The 22616-nt window shown below is 41.7% G+C and overlaps 1 protein-coding gene across 3 annotated transcripts in view; it reads right to left on the bottom strand.

Annotated features, from left to right (window-relative positions):
- The window catches only part of ELOVL5 (ELOVL fatty acid elongase 5), a 39415-nt gene that overhangs the window by 5135 nt on the left and 11664 nt on the right, over nt 1-22616 (bottom strand). For 2 of the 3 annotated variants that reach the window (XM_039568732.1, XM_019289583.2), the window contains exons 2-6: nt 11560-11628; nt 9517-9704; nt 2603-2680; nt 1794-1965; nt 137-261 (exon numbers count right to left, since the gene is read on the bottom strand). In XM_039568732.1, the coding sequence (XP_039424666.1) occupies nt 137-261; nt 1794-1965; nt 2603-2680; nt 9517-9704; nt 11560-11617 (621 nt within the window). In that variant the 5' untranslated portion in view covers nt 11618-11628. Of the gene's footprint in view, nt 1-136; nt 262-1793; nt 1966-2602; nt 2681-9516; nt 9705-11559; nt 11629-13433; nt 13530-22616 lie in introns of those variants that run through there. The other variant, XM_010406208.3, reaches the window with a different exon arrangement.

Genomic DNA, 22616 nt, shown 5'->3' with positions numbered 1-22616 from the left:
ACAGGATGTAGAAGGTACCACCTCTCATTCTCCCTTCTGCTATCCCCTGCCAAAATTTCCTAACTCGGTGTAAAGACAAGAGGACCTCCTCACAAATACAAAAGCCTGCTGAAGCACTGAAGAGCAAATCACTCACCAGCTGCCCCTGAGTGATGTACTTCTTCCACCACAGATAAGGACGCATTGCTGGAACAGCAGACAATCCGTAGTAGGAGTACATGAGGACATGGATAAAGCTGTTCAGTGTGGCACCAAAGTAAGCTAAAAAAAGGGCAAGGGAAAAAGAAAGTACGCTGCATTACAAGGAGAGAACATGCTGTTTCATGGAAGCTACAAAAATAACAAGTTCAAAATGTTTCTATTTAAAATATGATTTCTCTTAGAAGAAAAGCAAGAGGGGTTTTTTTTAACCCTGTTTTTCATTCTGCTCACCCAATGGAGTAGCTGAGCTGCTTTGCAGCTTCGTGCTTTACACCAGCCTTCTGGTTTTGCTTCCTCAGGTTACTCTTTATCACATCTGCATTGTAGTTTCCCAGAGGAACTGAGGAAGCTGATTGAAAGGAGGAATGCTCACATACCAATCAATCAATAGCTTCGCCCATCTACTTTTAGGTTGATTTCAGTTCCTTCCAGGTAGGAGCCAATTTTGTCATTTATAACCAAAAGCTTCAGATACCTTCAGAAACTGCATGTTAGCTACTTATTTGTCCTTGTTTACAGCAGCTTTAGTCCTTAAAGAAACTTTTATCTTAACACTGAACTGCATAGAACTGTGACGACACAACAGAACATAAAGCTTGGAAGAAGAAAAACACATGACTAGAAATAGCACCAAAGTGTTTTCAAGACCACAGGAACACAAGATAGATTCTAAGTATATACAGTTTTGACTGCTGTATGAACAGGGATTGACTTCCTTGGAGGAGAATGCATTTCCAGATGCAGACTTTTTAGAAGTTCAGTATTACTCACTGTTGTGCTGACAAGACAAAACAAATACGAGTTTCTATGTTGTTTGGCTCAGAGAGCAGACTCCTGAGGAACGCAGCCTCTTGGTCTGCACTGACAGTAGGTCACATCCATTGGGTTTGAAAAGGTTTCTTTTGAATAGTGTTCAACAAAGCCACTATCTATAAGCTGCACATCTAAACCACAACTAAGCCATGCTAATGCAGTTCGGAAGCTAGATGTCAGCTAAATGCAATGACAGTAAAGAATCAAAGCCAGATTGCCAAAGGTTAGCAGGATTTAGACAAGAGAGACATGGAAATCTTCCACTTAAGATTCATTTGTTCATGTTCATTAGTGCTCAGGGGACAAGATTTTAATTGAAATAATTTGTTATGGCTAGTGGTATAATGAGATTAAATTAAGAAAGTCATATCTCAAGTGAACTTTACAGATACAAGGACAAGAATCCCTCTTAGCCGTCTTTCAGCTGAAACAAGCTTCTGGCTTGACTTGGAAGAGAGTATTGTTTCATCAGAGGGTCTGTAACTACAGCAGAAATAGAGAAAGCAAGGTTGATGGGTATCTGACCTGGGCTACTGCACATGATAAATGTCACACTGTCACACAAATTCTTCAAACTACATAGACACTTCTTTCCTAGAGGCTGTGCTGGCAGCTTAATTCCTGCGACTATCTACAACAGTTAAAATTCAGCAAAGCAGCTTAACATGGTACAGAACAAATCCTGCAGCTGAAGGTACCGAAGATGTTTGGTTTGATCAAAAGACCACCAAAGTGAAGCCCCTGTTGCAGATGTTCCCCCACCATAATGAAGTACTTACAGTGACCACAAGGCACCCAGTTCATAACAAACCACCAGATGTTCAGCATTGTTGCATGGTGGTAGACATGCAGAACAGTGATCTGATGATTATTTTTCCTCAAAATGAAAAAGAAGGTATCCATGAACTCAATGAGTTTGGAGAAATAGTACCACCAAAGGACACGTATGATCTGGAAAGAAGGAAGCAAGTTTTAGAAGCATTGCACATTGAGGGGGCTTTCAACTCTTATGCTATCTAAGTAATTAAAATCCAGATTTTGTGCTGCACTACTTGGATTGAAGACATTACTGGGGTCTTCTGTAATACTTCTGCCTCAGGTTTCTCCATAGGAGATCGAGGTACAAACCTATAGCTACTGCTGAAAACAGGATGACAAAGACTGTTTTATGAGGCTACTGCTGTGCACCTGGGTTGTCCAGGGAGAAACAAGAAAATACTTAACCAGAGCTGGTGCTGCAGTGCTCTCTGTAAAGGAGAGATCAGAAGTGGGACCAGAAGAAATCATCACCACATCTCAGAAAGAGAAGGGTAGTCACAACACAGAGTGGTTGGATACAGTCTGAAGACCAGGTCCTCACTTTTTGATCTGAGAACACTCGAAAATTTGCACATAATTACTCACAAAAATACCAACTGTGAATATATCATAGATTAACTATTATGTTTGACAGTGCATTGTCCATTGTATCACAAAAGGAGGAAGAAAGCTTAGAGTTTAAGCAAAATGTGCTTAATCAATACTGTTCTGCTCTCCACTTAAGTGGACAATTTGAAACATTACCAGCTCTAAGTCTCGATTACAGTACCTTCATATCAGCCTCTCCTCCACTGTGTGTATCCTGACAGAAGAAATTGTATCCTCCTTCCAATACTCCCGTCACCAGCTGAGCAAATAAAAAAAATGAAGTGTTATTTGGGGAGAAGGCTGAACTCCATGGCACCTCCGCAGTGGCTCTGCCCAGACATCTGGTGTCAAGAGATTCCTGGGCACCTGAGAGTGGCATGAGGTTGAATTCAAGTTCCAAGCAGTGATCAAATCATAGTGAAGGGTGAATTAGTAAGTTCTCCCAACTGGGGTATACCAGAATAAAAATAGGAGGTATCATTTTATCCCCACTTATCCCACACAGTGTATTTTCAGAGTCATATTCCAGACAGATTCTCATGAAATCTCCTTCTTTGCTGATGATCTCATTGTTGAAGAAAGTAAATAACCAAAGTTCAGTAAATACATTTTTCTTCTGATTACTTTTGGAAATTGTTACATCTTTAAGAAATTTTATACTCAAGATGTGACTACAATTTTTTCAACCATGTGACAGAGCGTATTTTCAGCTTTGCTACTCTTAACAGCTCACAACAGATTGTTTCACTGCATTGCCATTCTTCAAGATCTCTTCAAGCAATTCACTCATCCCAAGCACGTTACATCCTTCCCAATGTAAGTGACTTCCTCTGCAGGATATGCTGTTGCCTGCCTGACTTCCTGGCAAAACAAATAATACCTCAAACATAATGAAATCACTATTAAGAGTAATGTCCAATGATTAGTCATGAAAGATGACAGGGTGCCCGCTGTGGTGAGGCTGGCTGAAATCTCTAGAGAAACAAGATCCATGCTGGATGTTCACACCTCACCCTTTCACAGGCTGGAGATGGTAGGACAGGTTGAGGGTGGAATGGGAGGAGGGAGCATGTGCAAGGACATGAACAAGATCCCCTTTAATATCTCAACAGAAGGGATCACTGGACATTGTCTAAAAAGATGTTTTTCCTCTTGGGACTAGCATGAGGAGAGGAGTAAAAACTTTAGGTGACTCCCAAGTGAAAAAAAATAGAATTGTTAGGTATCTCAAAAAACATCTGAAAGGCAGAAGCAAGTTGTACAATTTTGGCCTTATCTACCTGCAGAATAAAAAACAGCTTTGCAAAGCCACATGGAAACTCCTTGTACTGTAAGTAATTTTAAACTATCATTTGATTAAAGGACTACAATAACTGGTATGACTAAATGCTGCTCAGAACTGTGAACAGGAAGCTAATTTTAAAAGGTTCAATAAAGATTATCACTTAAATTATCTACTGTTTCCCAATGTTATTTCTTTCATGCCTCATTTTCCCTCTAAATTAGCTTTTAAAATACTCAGTCAGCCTAGGTCATTATTTTTGACCTTCTAAGATAGAACTATTGCTGCAATTTAGGGGAAAAAATGTACATCTAGTTTATCATAATATATAAACCTGGAAGTATCTCATGTATTAGAGATAAATAAATCAATAGCACCCTGCCACAGCAAGGGCAGGGCAGCCATGCACATCAGCAGCAGACCCAGGCACTTTCCCTACCCAAGCAACAAAGGCAAGGCAGCCATGGAAGGACTCCTGTCCTGGCCGCAGGGCTGCGCAGAGGACACCAGTTTAAAAGTGGTACCTTGCTAAAGGACCAGCTATGCCCCAGAGCAAGCTTTGCACCAAGCCACTTTCAGGCCACTGAGGGAGACTGTGTGGCCTTGCAAGTGCCCACCAGTCCCTCAGACAGAAGACCACATCGTGCTGTGACCACGTTAAGAGCTTACAGATGTTTTCATACAGTTCTTACAGTTCTAGGAATAGAAGCATAATCAACATTGTTTATACTGTAATTAATCCAAACAACATCCATCATTAATGCTGCACTCCATAAACTCCCCAGTAAAGGCTGGCATAGTGAATCCACAGAGCTTTCCCTGCAAGTGGTACAGGTTCACCACCTAAAGCGTAATGAAGCCAAAGGTGTCTCCATGGATCCCACCTCTCTAAAGGACAATGGCATCAGTGTAGCTATGAGCAGTGGCTTCAGCTCAACCTGAGTACTCCCTTGTTCACAAAAGAACATATTGTATGCTAGGAACTGTAATACTCTCACAGCCACAAATGATATAAGCAAAGCAACATTTGTAGGAAATGTTAGCATATTTTATCATATAAATAGTTAGTATAGCTACAAAAATAATTTAATTGTCCACTTCCCAGAAGGAACTAATTGGTAAAAACCTGCTGTTGCTGCCCACAAACTGCTGTTGCTGCCCACAAACCTTACTCGGTGCAACATACAACATGTAAATAATCTTTTTCCCCATTTAGCCAGCTGCTCCTTTGCCTGGCATCACTATTTTTTGCACCTACAATGCTTTCATCACATGCTGGAAGGCTTCAGAAAACAAAACCAATAGATCACTCAGTAACATGACCATGAATGGCTCCCAAATGGCTCCATTATGCATGGGTGTACAGCCCCAGGAAGCTGCTTCCCTGCCACCACAAAAGCGATAAGGAGGGCTCAGAAATTGCCAGCAGTGCATTTAAGTCCTTGCTCACAGCTGTTGCAGTCTGCTCCCTGGATGGCCAGCGTTTCCAAGCCCTCCTTACATCACTGTACAGTAGGTCTGAAACTTGCCCAGGAACAGAGTGGTGGCTCCTCAACCAACACAGCCTTGAGACAACACTTCGCTGCCCGCTGTCTCTAGGAAGTCCTTCGTCTTCAGGCTGGCAGCAGTCCAGGTCTGCTGATGGCACTGCTGATGAACAACCACAGGCAAATCTTCTCTTGAGAAATTAACGTGTCTAGAAAAGGCCAATTATAACCATTTTCACTTGAGCAAACCACTTATTGTGGTTTCTAAACTGCACAAAAAGGCAGTTTCTTCATAAGCCAATTAAAATGGTACTCAAACTTAACGCTAAGTCCTTCAGCTCAGGGGGAAAACCTGCAGCTCAAGGTTGCATTTGTGCTGAAACAACTCAAACTTTCTTCCCCTGCAATGAAGTTTTCTTTTTTCATATTACTTTCATTTTGTTATTCTCTTGCTGAATTCTTTAAAATGTTGTGGCACATGCTTTTTTATCAACTCTGCTACCAAAATAAGCCAGGACACTAACACCAGTCTGACTGGGCTGGAGGAGAGGTGTTACTGGGGAGGATTTTGTTTTTTCTCATGATAAAACTGAAGTCTGAGACTCACTGGAGAGGGGCAGATAAGGCACCTAGCACTGCATCACGCTGTCAAGGCATGATGGGTTTACAAGGTTCAAAACAGAGCTAGATTAGAGCGAAGAGAAACAGAAGTTGATGTCTGATCAAAGAAAGCAAATGCCTGCAGAGATATGGAACTTTATCTTTACATGAATGCAGGCACCCCAGGGCAGAGATAAGGGCTTCAGGGTGGTGGAGAAAGAAAGGGGAGAGGAAAGAGCAGCCTAGCTGCCATCCATGGCTCATGTGACACAGCACCTCTGCACAGAGTCCCCTACTTCCTAAAACTTTTCCTACAGCATATGCAACACCTCCCTCACCAGGAAAATCTATCACTTTTCTCAAGCAGATTCAGTAGGGAATTAATTTTTCAGATGAAGAAAAAAGACAGTAAAGAAATCACTTAACAAAGTGAACCTTCAACGCTGACCAGTTTTTCTAACGTAAGCCCAGGTGATACAGAGCACTTGGCTAGTTTTGCTAACAAACACCCCCAAAATATCATAGGCCTGTGCACTGTGTAACTGGGTACCTGGCGCTCTCCCTTCTTTGCTATATTACCCAGCTGAGACTCAAGCAGAGAGGCAAGGGCCCCACTCATCACTTGTGATCCCAGTGCAGAGCAGCAACACAGGTGGAAGCAGTGCTGCCTCTGCTGTTCCAGCTGCTCCTGCAGCTCCTTCAGACACGGCTGTACCAGTCAGCAGGTGATCAGCCCTGCTCTATAACCCCTATAACCCCTCTACCAGCCCCGCTACACACCTCCTCCACCATGCAGCAAGCCACCCCTTGCTGCCCCTGCCCAAGACACAGGACTGTTATTTCTCCCTGAAGTCCAAGCACTGTAGATTTTTACAGAATAAAAACACTGTTTGCCCCTGAAGAACATCCCGTCCTCCTGAAGGTATGTGACAAATCAACCTGGAGAAATCTCTCCAGCTCCCCTAGATCTGCCTTGCCTTTTATATTGTCTGGGACAAGTGCAGTCTGCTTCTCTGTGAGTACCAAAACCCAGCCAAGTCATTAAATATCCAAATAAAAAAGGTATAGCAAGCACAGACAGAAACTATTAGGAATTCCATATAAGAAGTCTAAGATTTCTAGTGATTTTAGACCAAAGTACACAATACCTAGAGTTACACAAATCCTATGATGCCAATTTCCCCCATGTTATTGCTTACTACCATTCAGACATAAAGGTCAGAAAACCAAGTAGGTCATCCTTTTCATCCCAGTTGGGAGGATGCCTCACTTGAACTTGTTTTGGTCACATAATACGCAAACTGAGCTGTGATGCTATGAATCATGACCTGAATCACCAGAGCTATAACTCAGGAAAAACTTCAAAGCAGTGTTTCAGGTGTATTGTACACAAGCTATTAAAGCAACTTGTTTTCAGACACGCTACTAAACAAGTTCATAAATGGTGACATTTTATGATTTTCCTCGCAGTAGGACTGAAAAATTTTAATCCAACTGAAACTCAAAATGACAACAAGGAAAAGAACAGGGAGTTACACAAGTTTTTTGAATGCTGTTCTTCATCATTTTGTCTTAAAGCAAGTAAATGTACTATAAAGTGCTACTGATATATGGCTAATCCTTCAAAGGAAATTTCCAAGACTGATGAGAAATAAGCAAGGTTATCACATGCTGTGCACCAAGAGAGGTAACTGTACAGGTACTTCAGATAGAGAACATACCTGGAGGTGCAAGAGCCCATTTTTTCCCTATGCCCTTGGCTCTCTCCCTGCAAGCATCAAGCAGTGTGGTGTTATGTCAGCATGGCTCTCTGCTTTGCAGCATTTTTATGGGATAGGTCCCATGTTGCAGAGCATCACTTACCCTCACATCCAGCTTGCTAGTGCTGCCAACCACATTTCATTGCAACTATCATGCATTTAATAATCTTCGTAATGCTCTAGCTTTGTGTATGCCCATTTACAAGGGGAAGGTATATTTACAATATTAATGAACACTTCCACATGGATAATATTAGATTAGGAGCAACACTCACTTTAACATAAAGCATTTCATTATATAGGAAGGAGTGGTCTTAATATTCACTGTATTTTAGTTGTGTCATTGCACCACAATATAAAAGCTATGTATCTGGTTACAAGAATGAGGACTTCTTCAGCATATAATGAACAGTCCTCTCTTGGTCACCAGTTTATTGTTAGTGAGAAAAAGGCATTCGTAGGATCAACAGTTCAGGTATTTTCTCTTGTTTAAATTTACCAGCAGAATGTTTTGTAACACAGCAGAATGTTACAGTAATTTAGAAACTAGGAGTATTATTCCAAGTATTCCAGGAAGAAAGATTGGCTATCCTGAGACTTTTATCCACACTTGGTACAACTGAAGGGAAGTCTGCACTTGTAAACTCTCAATAACATAACTGGAGGTTAAAACAATAGATCACTATGTAATTGTAAATAATATCTGAAGAAAATAATGCAGATGTACCCTGCATTTACACAAATTAAACTGATCAATACACATTTTTTCTGGCTTGTAACACCCTGACAAGGAGATTAGAAATGTAAGCACATCAAGAACACAAGTAGTTCCCAGCACCTACTGAATCCAAAACTGCTCCCAACTGAACAATTAAGTATCAAAGTCCTTAATAACCCAACTCAGTAATTTCTGAGTAGACAATTCACTACACAAGAGAAATAACATTGAATTTAAATCACTTCATCTCTAAACACTCACCTTGTAAAACACTATAGAATTAACTACAAACTTAAAGGAAAATTGCAGCTTGTATACACTTCTAAGCACATGCAAAAAGAAAAAAAAAAAAAAGAGGTAGTAGTTTTAGTCCTAGGTTGTATTTGAAAAGACTGTATTGAAAGAATTGAAAAGAGGATGTTGAAAATGAAATATCTCCTTACAGAAAGGAGAAATACTTTGGTTAAAAGCATGCCAGAATACTCTGTACATTAAAGCAAACCAGTAATTTTCTGACCACATTGTTATTTACACGACCGTAGTTCTTCATTTTCACTTGAACAAAAATACACAGTTCTGAGTAAAAGCAGCTGAAGAGCTCTCTGGAAAGTGGAAACTTTACACTGCCTAAATCTTTGGGTTTTTATGAAAGGAAATAAGTCTACAGAAAGTTCAATTCAGTTTGAAATATATTTGTATGCTTAGATTTTAAATTCAGAGAAAGACATGAATCACAATGGCATTGTTTCAGCAACGTTTTTTTTCCCAGCAAAACTAAGAGGATGCAAAAGAACCTATTGCAAACTTACAAAAATAGATGCAAGGAGTGTGTGCATGACTAAAGACAAGTAAACAAAACATGTTTTGCCCTCCAGATAAAGCCACAGTTTTGCTACAAAGTACTTTGTACAGTGCACCAGCACAATCACATTGAGCAAGGAGAAGTTACTGAAGGAGTAGCCAAGTTCATGCTGACAGATCAGGCCTTCACTTGCACTGACTGAGAAAAGCGCATTTGAAACATTGCTAACCGAGGCCAGCAAGGATGTTTAAAGAAAGATTTGTTTCACCTGATCCTTAGAGGTAACATTACAATCAGGGTTTTCTCCCCAGAGAAGTGACATTGAAAATGGTTGCAGATTGCTTCCCCAATTTAGGAGCACTGTGCTCAGAGATTATTTTCAACACGAGCCAATGTAATTAAAACAGACACTGCAAAATAAGCCTGACCAACCGTTTTTCTCTTACCTCATAAAACATATATAGAGAAAGCAGTGTAAGTCCAAGGTTGTAGATCACTAGAATACCCCTGCATGAGAACGGCTGCTTATTCCGCATGTACTTTGGTCCTAGCCATACGATTAGTAAGTACAAGACTGAGAAGATAAAGGTAGGTGTATAGTTCTCCAGAAGAAGCCATCCTTTTACTCTGGGGTCTGAAACAAACAAACAAAAACATACAAACACTAAGATTTTGTAAGGAGAAGAATTCAACACATCTAAAAATAGCTGCACCCAAAATGCTTTCAGTGCTGGAATACCAAAGAAAGACAAAGGAAGTGCAGCAAGCCCTTTTATTAAGGGCCACAATGCTAATTGCAAACAACAATATTTTATTTATGTATTTATTAAAGAAAGCAGAAATAATTATTTTCCTAAGGCAAAAATACTCTTAAGTTATTACCACTATTATTTTAAAATACTCATTACCATTCAGAACTGTCACCCACTTGAATACCACAGATAAGCTTAAATTACAAAGAAATGGTTCAACAAATCTATCCCCTTTATTTTCTCAAACCAACCCTTTCCGATGGTAGACACCTTATTTCCTAGAGTTAGCAAACCTAGGACTGAAGCAGATACCTCTGTAGTTATTGGTGGATGATCCTGATAATTATTTTCCAGTCAATACTAATACAATTAGAATTTTGTATGTGCTATTAGAAAGAACTAAATTTTGGAGTCCTTGTACGAGCAACGGAACACAGAGCAGTCAGTTCAGCCCGAGCAACCAGGCCAGCTGGCAACACCTCAGCTTCTTGGGAAAAGCACATAAACCACCCTGAACCAGAGAATTTTAGGGGAACACTTGGAACAATTGTGTGATCCTTTTGAACCACAACTGTGTTGTCCATACCTGGCAACAGCACGGTATCTCACTCCTCTCACTAAAGCCAGCCCAAAGTACTGAAACCAAGTTAACCAAACTATAAATGAACAATTCAAGTACTGCTGTCATTCACAGTCTTGACTTAATTTTAGAGAAGTCATACATGGATCCTGAATGTAAGAAATGAGGCCTTAAAATTGTAGGTTGGAAAGTAGGTAGCCAAGCCAGGGAATTGTTTGGATTTGCCACCTTTATGGTTCATTATTTTTCACACACAGCAAATAGAGACCGTATGCCAGCACATGCAATATGTTATATCAGAACATCCAGGCTAATTTACACAGGCTTAGTATGAAGAGAGGGGCAACAAGGGCACTGAGATACTAATAAAAGCAAATGAAAACACACTTAGAAGAATGAGAGGCTTGTTCCACTTCCTGTGGACTTTGTCCTGTGAAGAAGGGGCACTATCACTAGATCTTCACTGGGACAGAGAAAAGGCATTACTGCAGCAGTCAGAGGAAGAAAGCACATGCCACTGACCAGCAGTGCTCGGCACACTCTGTGCAGGATGCAGTCATTTAATTCCCCTGGTCAGAACCATGGGGAACTAGACCATCCTACACAAGCCCTCAGCATGAGGCCACTGCTTCTCCTGGTCCCATGGCCTCTCCCTCCCTCACACTGACCAGGATTGCACTTCTCCACCTGCAGAGTTTTTCCCAGGGCAAAACCCACCAAAACTATTGCTTCTTTAAAAAAGAATGGTTTCAAAGAAGCAGTGTTTTCCAAAAACTACAGATATTTTTAGTGAAAAATTCCATAGGAGCTCTAGTTATGAAGGCAAGAGTATTTTCATTTAATTAAATGCAAATTAAAGTGGCTATTTTGGAATAAAAGCTATTACTAAATTAACAAAAAAAAAAGCAGCAAAGATCCGAGTGAGGTAAGTCACTCACTAAGACAAACACCATGAGCTTAACTGATAGTAAGAAGAATGACCTCTTCAGGTCAAATGATCAGAAGCATTGAGTAGACTCCTATTTATTACACTGTCATACATGCTTTGAAGAGCCTAAACAAAGTAGTCACCTGTCAATGTCAAGTTAGAGGAAAAATGTTTCCTATATTCTAGTAAGGTCAGTTTTATTTATGTGTTAACTTTTGAGAAATCTTACCTCTGGGTCCAAGCCAAACATCAAAGTAACTATTGATTGTTTTATCCACAAGTTCCATTCTACAACCTACTGAAATGGAAAGAAAAGGAGACAGTTAGTTCTTCTGCTCAGGAAAACAGTTTAATTATCCGAACACATTCTGTTAGGGTTAACAAAGAAAATACTAGTATGCAAAAATTCCAGAAAACATAATGGGCTTTCTCAGCATATAAAGCTGGGCTTTCTCAGTACATAAAGCTTATTCTATTCTCAGAGAGACATTGGTGTATGAGCTACACTTCCCACCGAAGTATTTAATCATAGTTAGAGATGCACAGAAGCTTAAAATAATGAGTTCAGATTAACCTGAAGTTCTTTCTAATTCTGTATTTTGTACATGCAAATAAAATACGGCATCTTGAAAGATCCCTCAGTGAGTAGGAGGACTGGACTTTGAGAAAGCCAGCAACACTGAAATTTTCAGATAAATACTATGAAGCTATTTTAACAAAGAATCTCAAATAACTAGCAAGGCTAGCTAGGGAGGAAGAGGGAAGGAGAAAAGAAGTAAAAACTGGCTCTGCTATCACCTGCAGATAGGTGACTGATTACAGCTGTGATTAACAGCCCATAAAACCAAGAGATCAACAATCATTGAATGACAGAGAGGGCTGCAGAGGCCAGGGAGAAAACACAGCATCTTATGGCATGACCATCTCCAGTTCCAGAAACTGCTTACTGCTAAGCCATTACCAGATAAAATTCATCCAACATCAGTAGACTGATTCAAATGTCACCTGTCAGCTCCTCACGTGGCCACTAGTTACTGGTAGCACCTGGTCTGCACACTGAGGTACTCACACTGAGGTACCTCACTACGGTTAAAGAAGGAAAGAAGCAGCAACACTGTCCACAAGCAGGGACAACTGTGCATGAAGCTGTTCTCAAGAGAAGAGGAAGTAATTTTCTTCTTGATTAAGAAAAAGCCCCCAACCTTTCCAATTTCCTCTTTTCTATACAGAATTGTACTGAACTTTCACTAATAAAATTGTATCCACTTTTAATAGAATGGTTTTCACTTCCTGGTGTTTCTCCTTTCCTAAAGTACTAATATTAACAACAATTTTTAGCTAGGGGGAAATAACATAAGCAACACAAACTGTCAGCATACCCACAGCACCAACCAAAACAATTACACAAGCTTATATGTAGTTGCTAAGAAAAAAAATTAGTATCTTTTTTTTTTTTTTTAGTTCTACCTAAAGAAACCTCTCTCTTCCACCCATGAAAACCCCATCTTCTCCAGGGGATTTTTGATTTAAACAAGTTAAGTTAATCATATATCCTCTGGTTTTAGTTAGCTGAGACTGAAAGCTCCATTTCTTCCAGGTCTAACAAGAAAAGCCAAGCAGGATGCAAATGATGCTTTCTCCCCAGTCTGAAGTGGGTCTGGGAGCCAGTGCTGGAAAGCCTGCAGGGGCTCCGACTTCCCATGGGACCAAGCAAATACAAGGGGCTTAGGTCATGCATTTCCACTCTGTGGTCTTCTAAATAAGCCCATATCCCTTGCACCACAGGGCCCCAGGCAGGAGGCTGACAAGCTCCCCAGGGACTTGTGCCTGCACCACCACCCACTGTTCCCTGCAGGCCTCTCAGCGACACACAGAAGAGACTTTCCCTTTCGTGTCATACCGCTTTGACCCACAGAAAGCCACAGAAACACCACTGGAATCTGGTCACCAGGCACAAAGAAAAGGGCTTGATCAAAATAACAAGAAGTGTTAAAAAGTATTTTGCAGCCCTGATTTATACTGGTTTTATTTTCTGACTTAAGAAGCCCAGCCCGAGTAAGGAAACACTTCAGAAGAAAGTGCATTTTTGGGACAAAACCTCACCAGCTACGGTACTGCAAGCGCTTGTGTGAATGGCCACAGCACTGGCACACTGGTGTCCTAGGAATAAGGAAATATAACTTGTGTCACCAGAAGTGCGAACAACAGGAAGGCTGTGAGAAATGAGTATATAATTACAAGGAGAAAAAAAATATCTAGAGAAAGCACCCTTTTTTTTGTCACCCCATTTTTTTTTAAAATTTGTCAGCTATTACATATTGCCACAAAACCCAGTCCCTGGTGGAGGATTCATTTTGTTGTTTGAGATCCCCACTTAATCAATTTGTTGCTCTTTTGATCCAGTACTGATTGGTCTAGTTATGCAGCACTGCATCAGCCAAAAACCTGCATCTGACTTCAACTACCCTTTTCACAGGCAAAGGCTTCAGATGGGAGAGGCCGGTACAAAACCAAAGGTTTGTTATACAAAAATTTACAAAAAAGCTCAATCCAGAACTGACTTGCTACATACATTGCTACATTTGCTAGACACTAAAAATGCATGTATGTAAATGAAACAACTAAGAAACCAGAAACAAACTCTGCCTAGCTATAGCAAAGACAGCAAGAAATGAAAGTCCATGTTGAACCCCTCAATAAAACTGGAAGAAAACTCATTCCCCAAGAGGAGGAGGCTTTCTGCAGAGGTCTCAGCCTTTTTGGGCTGGTACCCCAAAGCAGCTTTTTGTGCCAGCATTATCAGACAGCAGACTGTAAAAGACACAGCAAAGGAAAAACTATTCCTGGTGTCGATTTCCACAATTTGCAGAAAAAGAAATTTTTTCAAAAGAAACTCATTTGTGTAACAGAAAAACAGAAGGAAACAATCTGCTTTTGTTCCAGAGGGGGTCATGTGAAAATGCATCAAGTCTCCTGCCAACAGCCACACAACATTAAACACTGCTTCAACAGCAGCAACTACAAGGGTTCTTTTTACATTAGTTTCCCAATTCAGAGAAACATCGACTCCCAGAAAAATTAAACGAGTGGCCATTTGAAACACTGAGATCGGCATATTTCCCAATACTGAAGGTAAGCAAATTCTGCAGCTGACCGCATACACGAGCAGATTAGCAGCAATGCTCCTTTACCTACAAGTCATCCCACAGCAAGGCACACTTGTTCACAGAATCATGGAATGGTTTGGTTTGGAAAAGACCTTTGAAGATTATCTAGTCCAACTCCCGCACCATCTTCCACCCAAGCTGCTCAGAGCCTTATCCAACCTTGAAAGTTTTTGTGGATGGGGCGTCTACCACCTCTATGACAAAGCTGTTCCAGTGTTCTAATGCCCTCACTGAAAAAACTTCTTCCTTACATGTAGTCTAAATCTGCCTTCTTCTAGTTCAAAACCATTACCCCCTGTCCTAACACTACAATCCCGATTAAAAAGTTTGTACCCATTTCTCTTGTAGGCCCCTTTTAGGTACTGGAAGGCCACAATAAGATCTCCCTGGAGCCTTCCCTTCTCCAGGCTGAGCAGCCCCAGCTCTCTTAGCCTGTCTCCATAGGGAGAGGTGCTCCAGCCCTCTGACCTACTCTGGATCCACTTTAATATGTCCATGTCTTTCCTGTGCTGAGGACCCCAGAGCTGGATGCAGCACTCCAGATGGGGTCTCACCAGAGAGGAGGGGCAGAATCCCCTCCCTCATCCTGGTGGCCATGCTGCTTTTCATACAGCCCAGGATACAACTGGCTTTCTGGGTTGCAAGCACATATTGCCAGCTCTCCTCTACCAGCACCCCAAAGTCCTTCCCAGCAGGGCTGCTCTCAATCCCTTCATCCCCCCAGCCATACTGACACTGTGAACTTCCCCAGTCCAGGTATGGGTCTGCATACATGGCCTTGTTGAACCTCATGAGGCTCCCAAGGCCCACTTCTTGAGCCTGTCCAGGTCCCTTTGGATGGCACTCCAGGGATGTCAACCACACCACTCAGCTTGGTGTTGTTGGCAAACTTGCCGAGGGTGCACTCAATTCCCCTCTCCATGTCACTGATGGAGACATTAAACAGTACTGGTCCCAGTATGGACCCCCATGGGACACCACTTTGTCCATCAGGACTCTGAGTTGCTGACCACTACCCTCTGGATGTGATCATCCAACCAATTCCTTTTCCAGTGAACAATCCACCCATCAAATCCATACGTCTCCAATTTAGAGAGAAGAATGTTGTAGGGGACTGTGTCAAAGGCCTTGTAGGAAGTCACCAACAACATCTGTAGCCTTATGCAGTACCTACAGCCAGGAAAAAAAAAAAAAAGACCCAATTAGGCCAGACAATGCTTTTTAAAACATGTACCTCTATATACACCAGTTATTTCCTAACCTGCCTTTCTACAATGGAAAAAAATTATCCTCTCTGACACCAAATTTTACCAGTGCAGTAAGGCCCTTGACCAGGGCAAGTTGGATCAGAGTCTGGAAGCACTCAGGCTTACAACCTGGAAGACATTTTACTCCTTCAAGTCCAAATATCTAATCCAGAAAAAATCCTATCTGATGCTTTAAACAAACAAGATTACTGGACTTTAATTCTGCAACACAAACATAACAATGGGTAAACTTGCACCTTGCCCCAACAAGGTCAAGCAACATCATTAAAATATTACTTTTTTCAATAATCCTTTGGATTTTGACAGACAGGTTTTTCTGGACATCCACAGGCCATTTGGCATCCTCGGTTCATTTCTGGCACTATGAGCTGAGACAAACACTACGTTTCAGAAGCCACCCAAATATTTGGGCAGAAGATGTGAAGCTCTGCCCTACCACTCAGTCCAGGCATGGATGGCCCCGATGCTTCTTGGTGTGACAATCAAAAATACAGTTCAAAGCCTACACAGAAACATGCTTTTCTTGTAGTATATATTTTTAATATTTACTTATAGAAAGTGTTTCATACAGGCTACCAGCATTGACAACCTGCTCTTCTAATGCACATAACTACTTTCTGAGGAAAGGGCTACTACATACTGGAGGATTTCAACCAGCTCCTGCCCTTCAAGGGAAATTCTCTCCTACACTTTCCACAGAAAACACATTCTGGATGGTTTATGCTATGAAGTAATTTAAGAATTCTTGACCCCATTTTGATGGTGTTTCTTGAGTTTCTTCTTGGAGTAACTTTCCAGGTGTAAAGATGATGAACAAAAATATAAAGGTTTGCTTTCTGTCCCATGACACCCTTTTTAAGCAAATCAAACAGCAGCAAAAAAACATTTTAAGCTGAAAGCTCAAAGAACTGGAAGCCTGCTCCCTTTCAGAAGGATCCTCCAGCTCTCACCCTGCTGCTCAACAACTCCCTGAAACAGATCCCAGTTTTCACAGCTAAGTGCCTGAACTTGAGTTCCAAAAAAACCCCCAAAATAGGCATCTAAATAATTGTTCTGGCTTCTGAAAGAAATGTGCTGTCAGGCCTGGCTGCTCAGCCTTTTTGGAAAACAGCCACTTTCTCTGTTCTTAAATTAGGACTTCAAAGCCTAATTTTAGCCACTTGCTTTTGGAAATCTTGATTTGTGCTTTCTTTTAAAGTAATGTTTCCCAGTCCCTGCCACTGCAGAGGTGACTCCTCTTTTTCCTCCTCCAAAAGTACAAACTATCCCTTCTCCAAAACCCCAATGATTACACTGCTGTTTGCTTTTGTAGATGTACTGGAATTGAAAACACTCAGCTGCTGGAGAACTGGAAGACAGCACTGATAACCAAAGCTGTCAACTGTTTTCTGTCCGTTTGCCAAAGCTGCCCAGTTTCTCCTTTCTATTCCAAAGCCGTAACAGCCCCTTGAATGTGTTCCCTTTGCCTTTCAACTTCCTGCCAACTCCAGATTACCCTTTTTTTCCCTTTCTGAATACCCTCCTAGATCCCAAGCATGCTTAATGTTAGCAATAAAAAGGACTTCAGAATAAACTGTAGTCCGTATTGATCTGATTTATGGGAAACCAGGTGAAGCACGAATGCTGCAGATTTTGCACTTGAATTTTGTTAAAATACAAGAAGCTATTTTTAAACTTTATTTTGCATCTCTATCTTTAGCAAAGTGATGCAGATTTTTGGCCCCCTTGCATCAGCAGCAAACCCTCCAGCTTGCTGCTGATACATCACGACCCACAGTGCTGAGCTTTCACACTCACCAGCAGCACCAGCATAAGGAAGTTTAGAAATAAATAATTTGTATAAAATTCAGGGAAGCGTAACAAATGTGGGTCAAAGGAGAGAAGCTAGTTTCAAACAGTTTAACCTCAGTGGGATTTCAAACCACTTGGAAATGCATGGGGTAAAGGAAGATTTCAGCCAGGGGCATATATAGGGGGGTAATTTCATAACACTACTACTCCTGTCATTCCATTCCCTCAAGTCCTTCAGTAAGGGTTAGCTTAGTACATAAACAGGGATGTGGTAATTAAAATATTTTACAGAACAGAAATAAATACAAGAAAGGATACTGCAAAACAGAATAACTAACTGCATTCAGTACACAATACCTCATTAAACCAGAATCTAATGATCTTCAGATAGGCAAGAGAAATAATACGTCCTTGCAATTTTATTCACACCTTCAGCAGATCTAAACTAGCTTAAATTAGGATCTGACTGTCCTAGGATTAGGACATTCACACAAAATTCATCCCCTTGCACTCAACAGCTCTTGATACGGCATGGGATGACTTCAGGCAGAGGGAAGACACCAAGGGTGATGGCCAAGCAGGAAGAGCAAGTTGGAAGCAAGCACATAAACACACCCATGGAAGTACTAAGAATCAGAGGAAAATGGTTCATGACTGCCTCTCCATGCCAGAAGGATGCATTCAGCATCCATCTACAAACAAAGCTGCAAAGCCCCCTTAGCAGCAGCCAATCTGGCATCAATCAGCACCACAGTTTTCACAAGAGCATGCACTTTCCTGGAATAAAGTGTTCAAGGGGGTATATCCTGAGCCTGAACACTGCCCATACACCAGCACTGCGATACTGAAACCTCCTCACCGCTGCTAGCTTACAGCCTGGTGCTGTGAGAACAATACAGTCAAAACTGCAGGAGTATTTACAAAAATAAAATGTGGAGGAAGAAAAGGCAAAGCACACAGGTTTATTTCAACTGCTGTAATTGTAATATGCAGCAATGACACTGCAGAGAGCTTCTGGCTAGGGTTTAAGAACTGCTTTTTTTTTTTTTTTTAACTGAAACAGAATAGAGTATCTGTAGCAAACTAGGTTAGACGGAAACAGGGAGAATATGTACATGGCACCAGAGCAACAAGTTGACTTTTTGTAAGGAAAGTCAAAGCACAGCGTTTGCTAGATAGCATTGCTCTAAAGCCCCCCTCCCCAAGCACTATGGCAGTTTATTAACAGCTACTCTTTGAATCTGAAGTTCCACCTTTTTACAAAAGCTGTGCTTTTTTGCAAAACTTTGGGGGTCCTGGACAACAGCAAGTTGAACATGAGTCAGCAGTGCCGTGGCAGCCAGGAGGGCATCAGGCACAGCATCGCCAGCCGGGCAAGGGAGGGGATTGTCCCGCTCTGCTCTGCACTGGGGCAGCCTCACCTCGAGTCCTGGGGGCTGTTTTGGGCACCACAACATAAAAAAGATATTTTAACTATTAGAGAGTGTCCAAAGGAGGGCAACAAAGATGGTAAAGGGCCTTGAGGGGAAGCCGTATGAGGAGTGGCTGAGGTCACTTGGGCTGTTCAGCCTGGAGGAGACTGAGGGGAGACCCCATTGCAGTTACAGCTTCCCTGTGAGGGGAAGCACAGGGGCAGACACTGATCTCTTCTCTGTGGTGACCAGTGACAGGACCTGAGGGAATGGCCTGAAGCTGTGTCAGGGGAGGTTTAGGTTGGATATTAGACAAAGGTTCTTCACCCAGAGGGTGGCTGGGCACTGGAACAGGCTCCCCAGGGCAGTGGTCACAGCACCAAGCCTGACAGAGTTCAGGAAGGGTTTGGACAATGCTCTCAGGCATGTGCTGTGACTCTTGGGGATGGTGCTGTGCAGTGCCAGGAACTGGACTTGATTATCCTTGTGGGTCCGTTTCACCTCAGCTTATTCTGTGACTGCAGCTCACAATGGAAAATTAGCCTCAGGAGGCCTGGGAAACTAAAGGGGGTTGAGAAGACGAAGGGAAAAAAGCTAAGTCCAGAGGGCCATAAAGACTTTACCTTTCATTTCTGGTCTCGTTTCTTTTATTCAAAAGTCACCTGCAAGAAAGTCTGAAATTTTTTTCTCTAATTTAATAGTGGGATTCCTGTAATCTCTGCGTACTTCACTCAGATCAACTTTATGCTTCCACAGGAGAAAAATAAAGTCACAGTCCCCAAAGCCTATTTTAATGAGCCTTCTTGGTCAAAACCCTGCATTTTCTAACAGAGCCAGTGAGACTACAGCCAGCAGGACCAAGGATGGAGAAGCCCAGCCTTGCAGGACCATTACTTTCAAGAGCACTGTGTACCTTCCAGACAGTAAGCTTCAATTTACCTTTTCTTAAAATGCCCGTGTCTCATAATGGCACCATAAAATTTAAAAAGCAAGAAGTAGAAAAAAAAATGAGTGACAAGTGGGACTGCCCCTCCACATGAACCCTCATTTCCTCCAACACCCTGCAGCTGCAGCACCAAATCTGAGCACTGAGAACATTTGTCACCTACCTGCCCCCTCCTCCTGCCAAAATACTGCTGGCATCAAGCTCTGAACCTAGGGACATCTCAAGAATAAAACTCAAACTATGGAGAGATATAATTCTTGGTTACTTTCTTTGCATTTAGTAGCTTGACACATGAAAGTTTGCCATCTGATCTATAAAAGTACTTAAAATTCTCCTGCACATGTGACACACTGTACAAAGCAAAAAATGGCTGTGTGCAGCTATCCTGTAAACAAGGTTTAGCTATATAAAGGTTATCTCAGGTTCACATGCTGAGTAGATACAGCAATCCAATAAAAAGTGGAGGAATTAGAAGACCATGAAAGCTGAGCGTGACAGTCACAAAGGTAATGCTACACCATGCAAATCTGACTTGTACAGGGATAAGAGTGCACATAAAACCTGAATTAAGATGCCCTGCTAAGATGTGAAACTACGACCCCTGTGTTCGGGTGGGTAACTGACATCTTTTGGAGGACCATTTGTGTTTAAGAAACCAGATCACACTGAAAAAGCACACAAACAAGTCACCCTTAGGCAAGTTACAGTATGTTAAGTATTTATTTGTGTGCTTACTCTATTTCCAGTGCTTGTGGGGTAGTACCTGGAGTGCTGTGGAAGAAGTGAAATTCTCTGATGAGCCCTAGCATATAAAATTACATGCAATACACTGTATTAGTTACATTCTTCAATACAAGTGAATTTCTATACTTTTACCTAAGGAAGAAAGGATGCATACTGGCACTGTAAATGCACCCCAGTGCTTGCCTTGCTGCCATTTCATTATACAGTCAGCCATGCTAGAAGTCAATCTCAAAACTTTCCTATGTTCATGCTGTACTCCTGCGAGACCCTGTGTGGCTGCAGCTGTACCAATACTTGGTACCTTCATTTTAAGATGCTAAACATCATGCCAGACTGTACCATCATACATAAGTAAACAGTCCTAACAGAGGTCAGGCAAGTATGAATGATGGCTAGCTTTAAACAGAAGAAGGTACCAAAAATTTTTCCTTTTCCCACCATTCTTAGAATTAAAAGAAGAAAAAACATTACTTTAGGTACAAGTGTTATGCCATGGCATTGTGCTGCTCAGGACAGAATCCTAACCACCACGTGCCCTGTTAAACCCCCTGCCTTCAAACAGTGCAAAAATAATTAGGCTCATTATTCTGAAAATCAACTACCTTTAAGATCTGCTTTTCTAAAGGATAAAGGTGCTAACACTATATAAAACAAGTTTTTGACCTTATTCCTGCCTAGGATTCACAAGGAGTACTGAAAGTGAAGACGACATGTCCTGGCATAGGGACAGAAAACAAGGAGACAGGAGACTTCTTACAGATGCATTTGTCAGATCATTCTCCCACACCTTTCCCTTCTTGTGCAACACTTCACACATCTGCAAATTGTTATTACTGCCAAAACCAGGCAGCCAGCTGATGGCATTTCTGTTACAGAACTCAGGGCTGAAAAGCCTGATGAATCCTGAGGAGCTGAACATCCTTGCCTGCACCAGACCCACGTCAAACCAACTTTTCCTGAGAATCAGAAAGTTTTGTGGTACCAAATCATTGCTGTAACAAAGGCCTCTGAAAGATGATTGACTCCTGGAGTAGTTAGAAAACATTTGTACCTGCACATTTCCTTTGTTTGATTTTGGCAGCACTTTCCAAAATGTTACTTCATCAAAAGACCCTGCTCCAGGAGGTAAGTAGTGTGGTTTCTTGTATTTTATTATTTGTTTTAAGGGTAGAAAGACCAGACAACCAATTACAAGGAAATTCTGTAATGGTACAGCTGCGTGTGATCTTATCACTGACTCTTTCTATGAACTTTAAATAGACTACTGGAGGAAAAAAACTCCACATATCTGGCAACTTCCAAGCTGTTTTCTGCAAACTTGTAACATAAAAGCTTCAGTTACCTGCAGAAGTCAGGCAGTGAATTCCAGGAAAATAAGTCCCTTTCCTCCAAAGTTTTGCCACACTTTTCTTTCAATAAGAGGTATCAAATTCTTGGTGCAGTGAGAACCCTGCTGCCATTAAAATCTGTTCCAAGGAAGAACACAGCTAAACTGAAGCCCCAGCTCCAGCACCAAGATGCAGAAGGTTTTGCTACATTTGCCTCATACTTTCACAAGCACTGGAGCAACGGCAGGGTTAGTACTGTAACTTAATGTAATATATCTGCTTTAAATACAGGGACAAAGCAATATCCACCCAAACAACAGGCAACAGGTTTCTTTACCAACCCTGCAGCTACCCCACTCTCAGCAGGGCAGCAGTCCCCTGGAAAAGGGGGCACCAGACGTGCCTCCTCTGCCTCACTGCGTGTCCGAAGTCTCTTAAACAACATCTTCAGCAACTTACTCATTCCTAAAGATAAGCATCTCCATCCATCCAGTTGTGGTGCCAGCCCATGCCTACCAGCAACCCTCAGGCTCCAATTTCTCTATTCAGCCTGGTCCACTATACAACCATATAACTATTTATATAGCCATACCCAGGGCATGTGCAGCAAAGAGGAACAGACAGCAACAG

The sequence above is a fragment of the Corvus cornix genome, chromosome 3 (assembly GCF_000738735.6).
Source record: "Corvus cornix cornix isolate S_Up_H32 chromosome 3, ASM73873v5, whole genome shotgun sequence".
Taxonomy (NCBI): domain Eukaryota; kingdom Metazoa; phylum Chordata; class Aves; order Passeriformes; family Corvidae; genus Corvus; species Corvus cornix.
The sequence above is the reverse complement of the archived record's forward strand: the minus strand, read 5'-3'. Positions and strand labels throughout refer to the sequence as shown.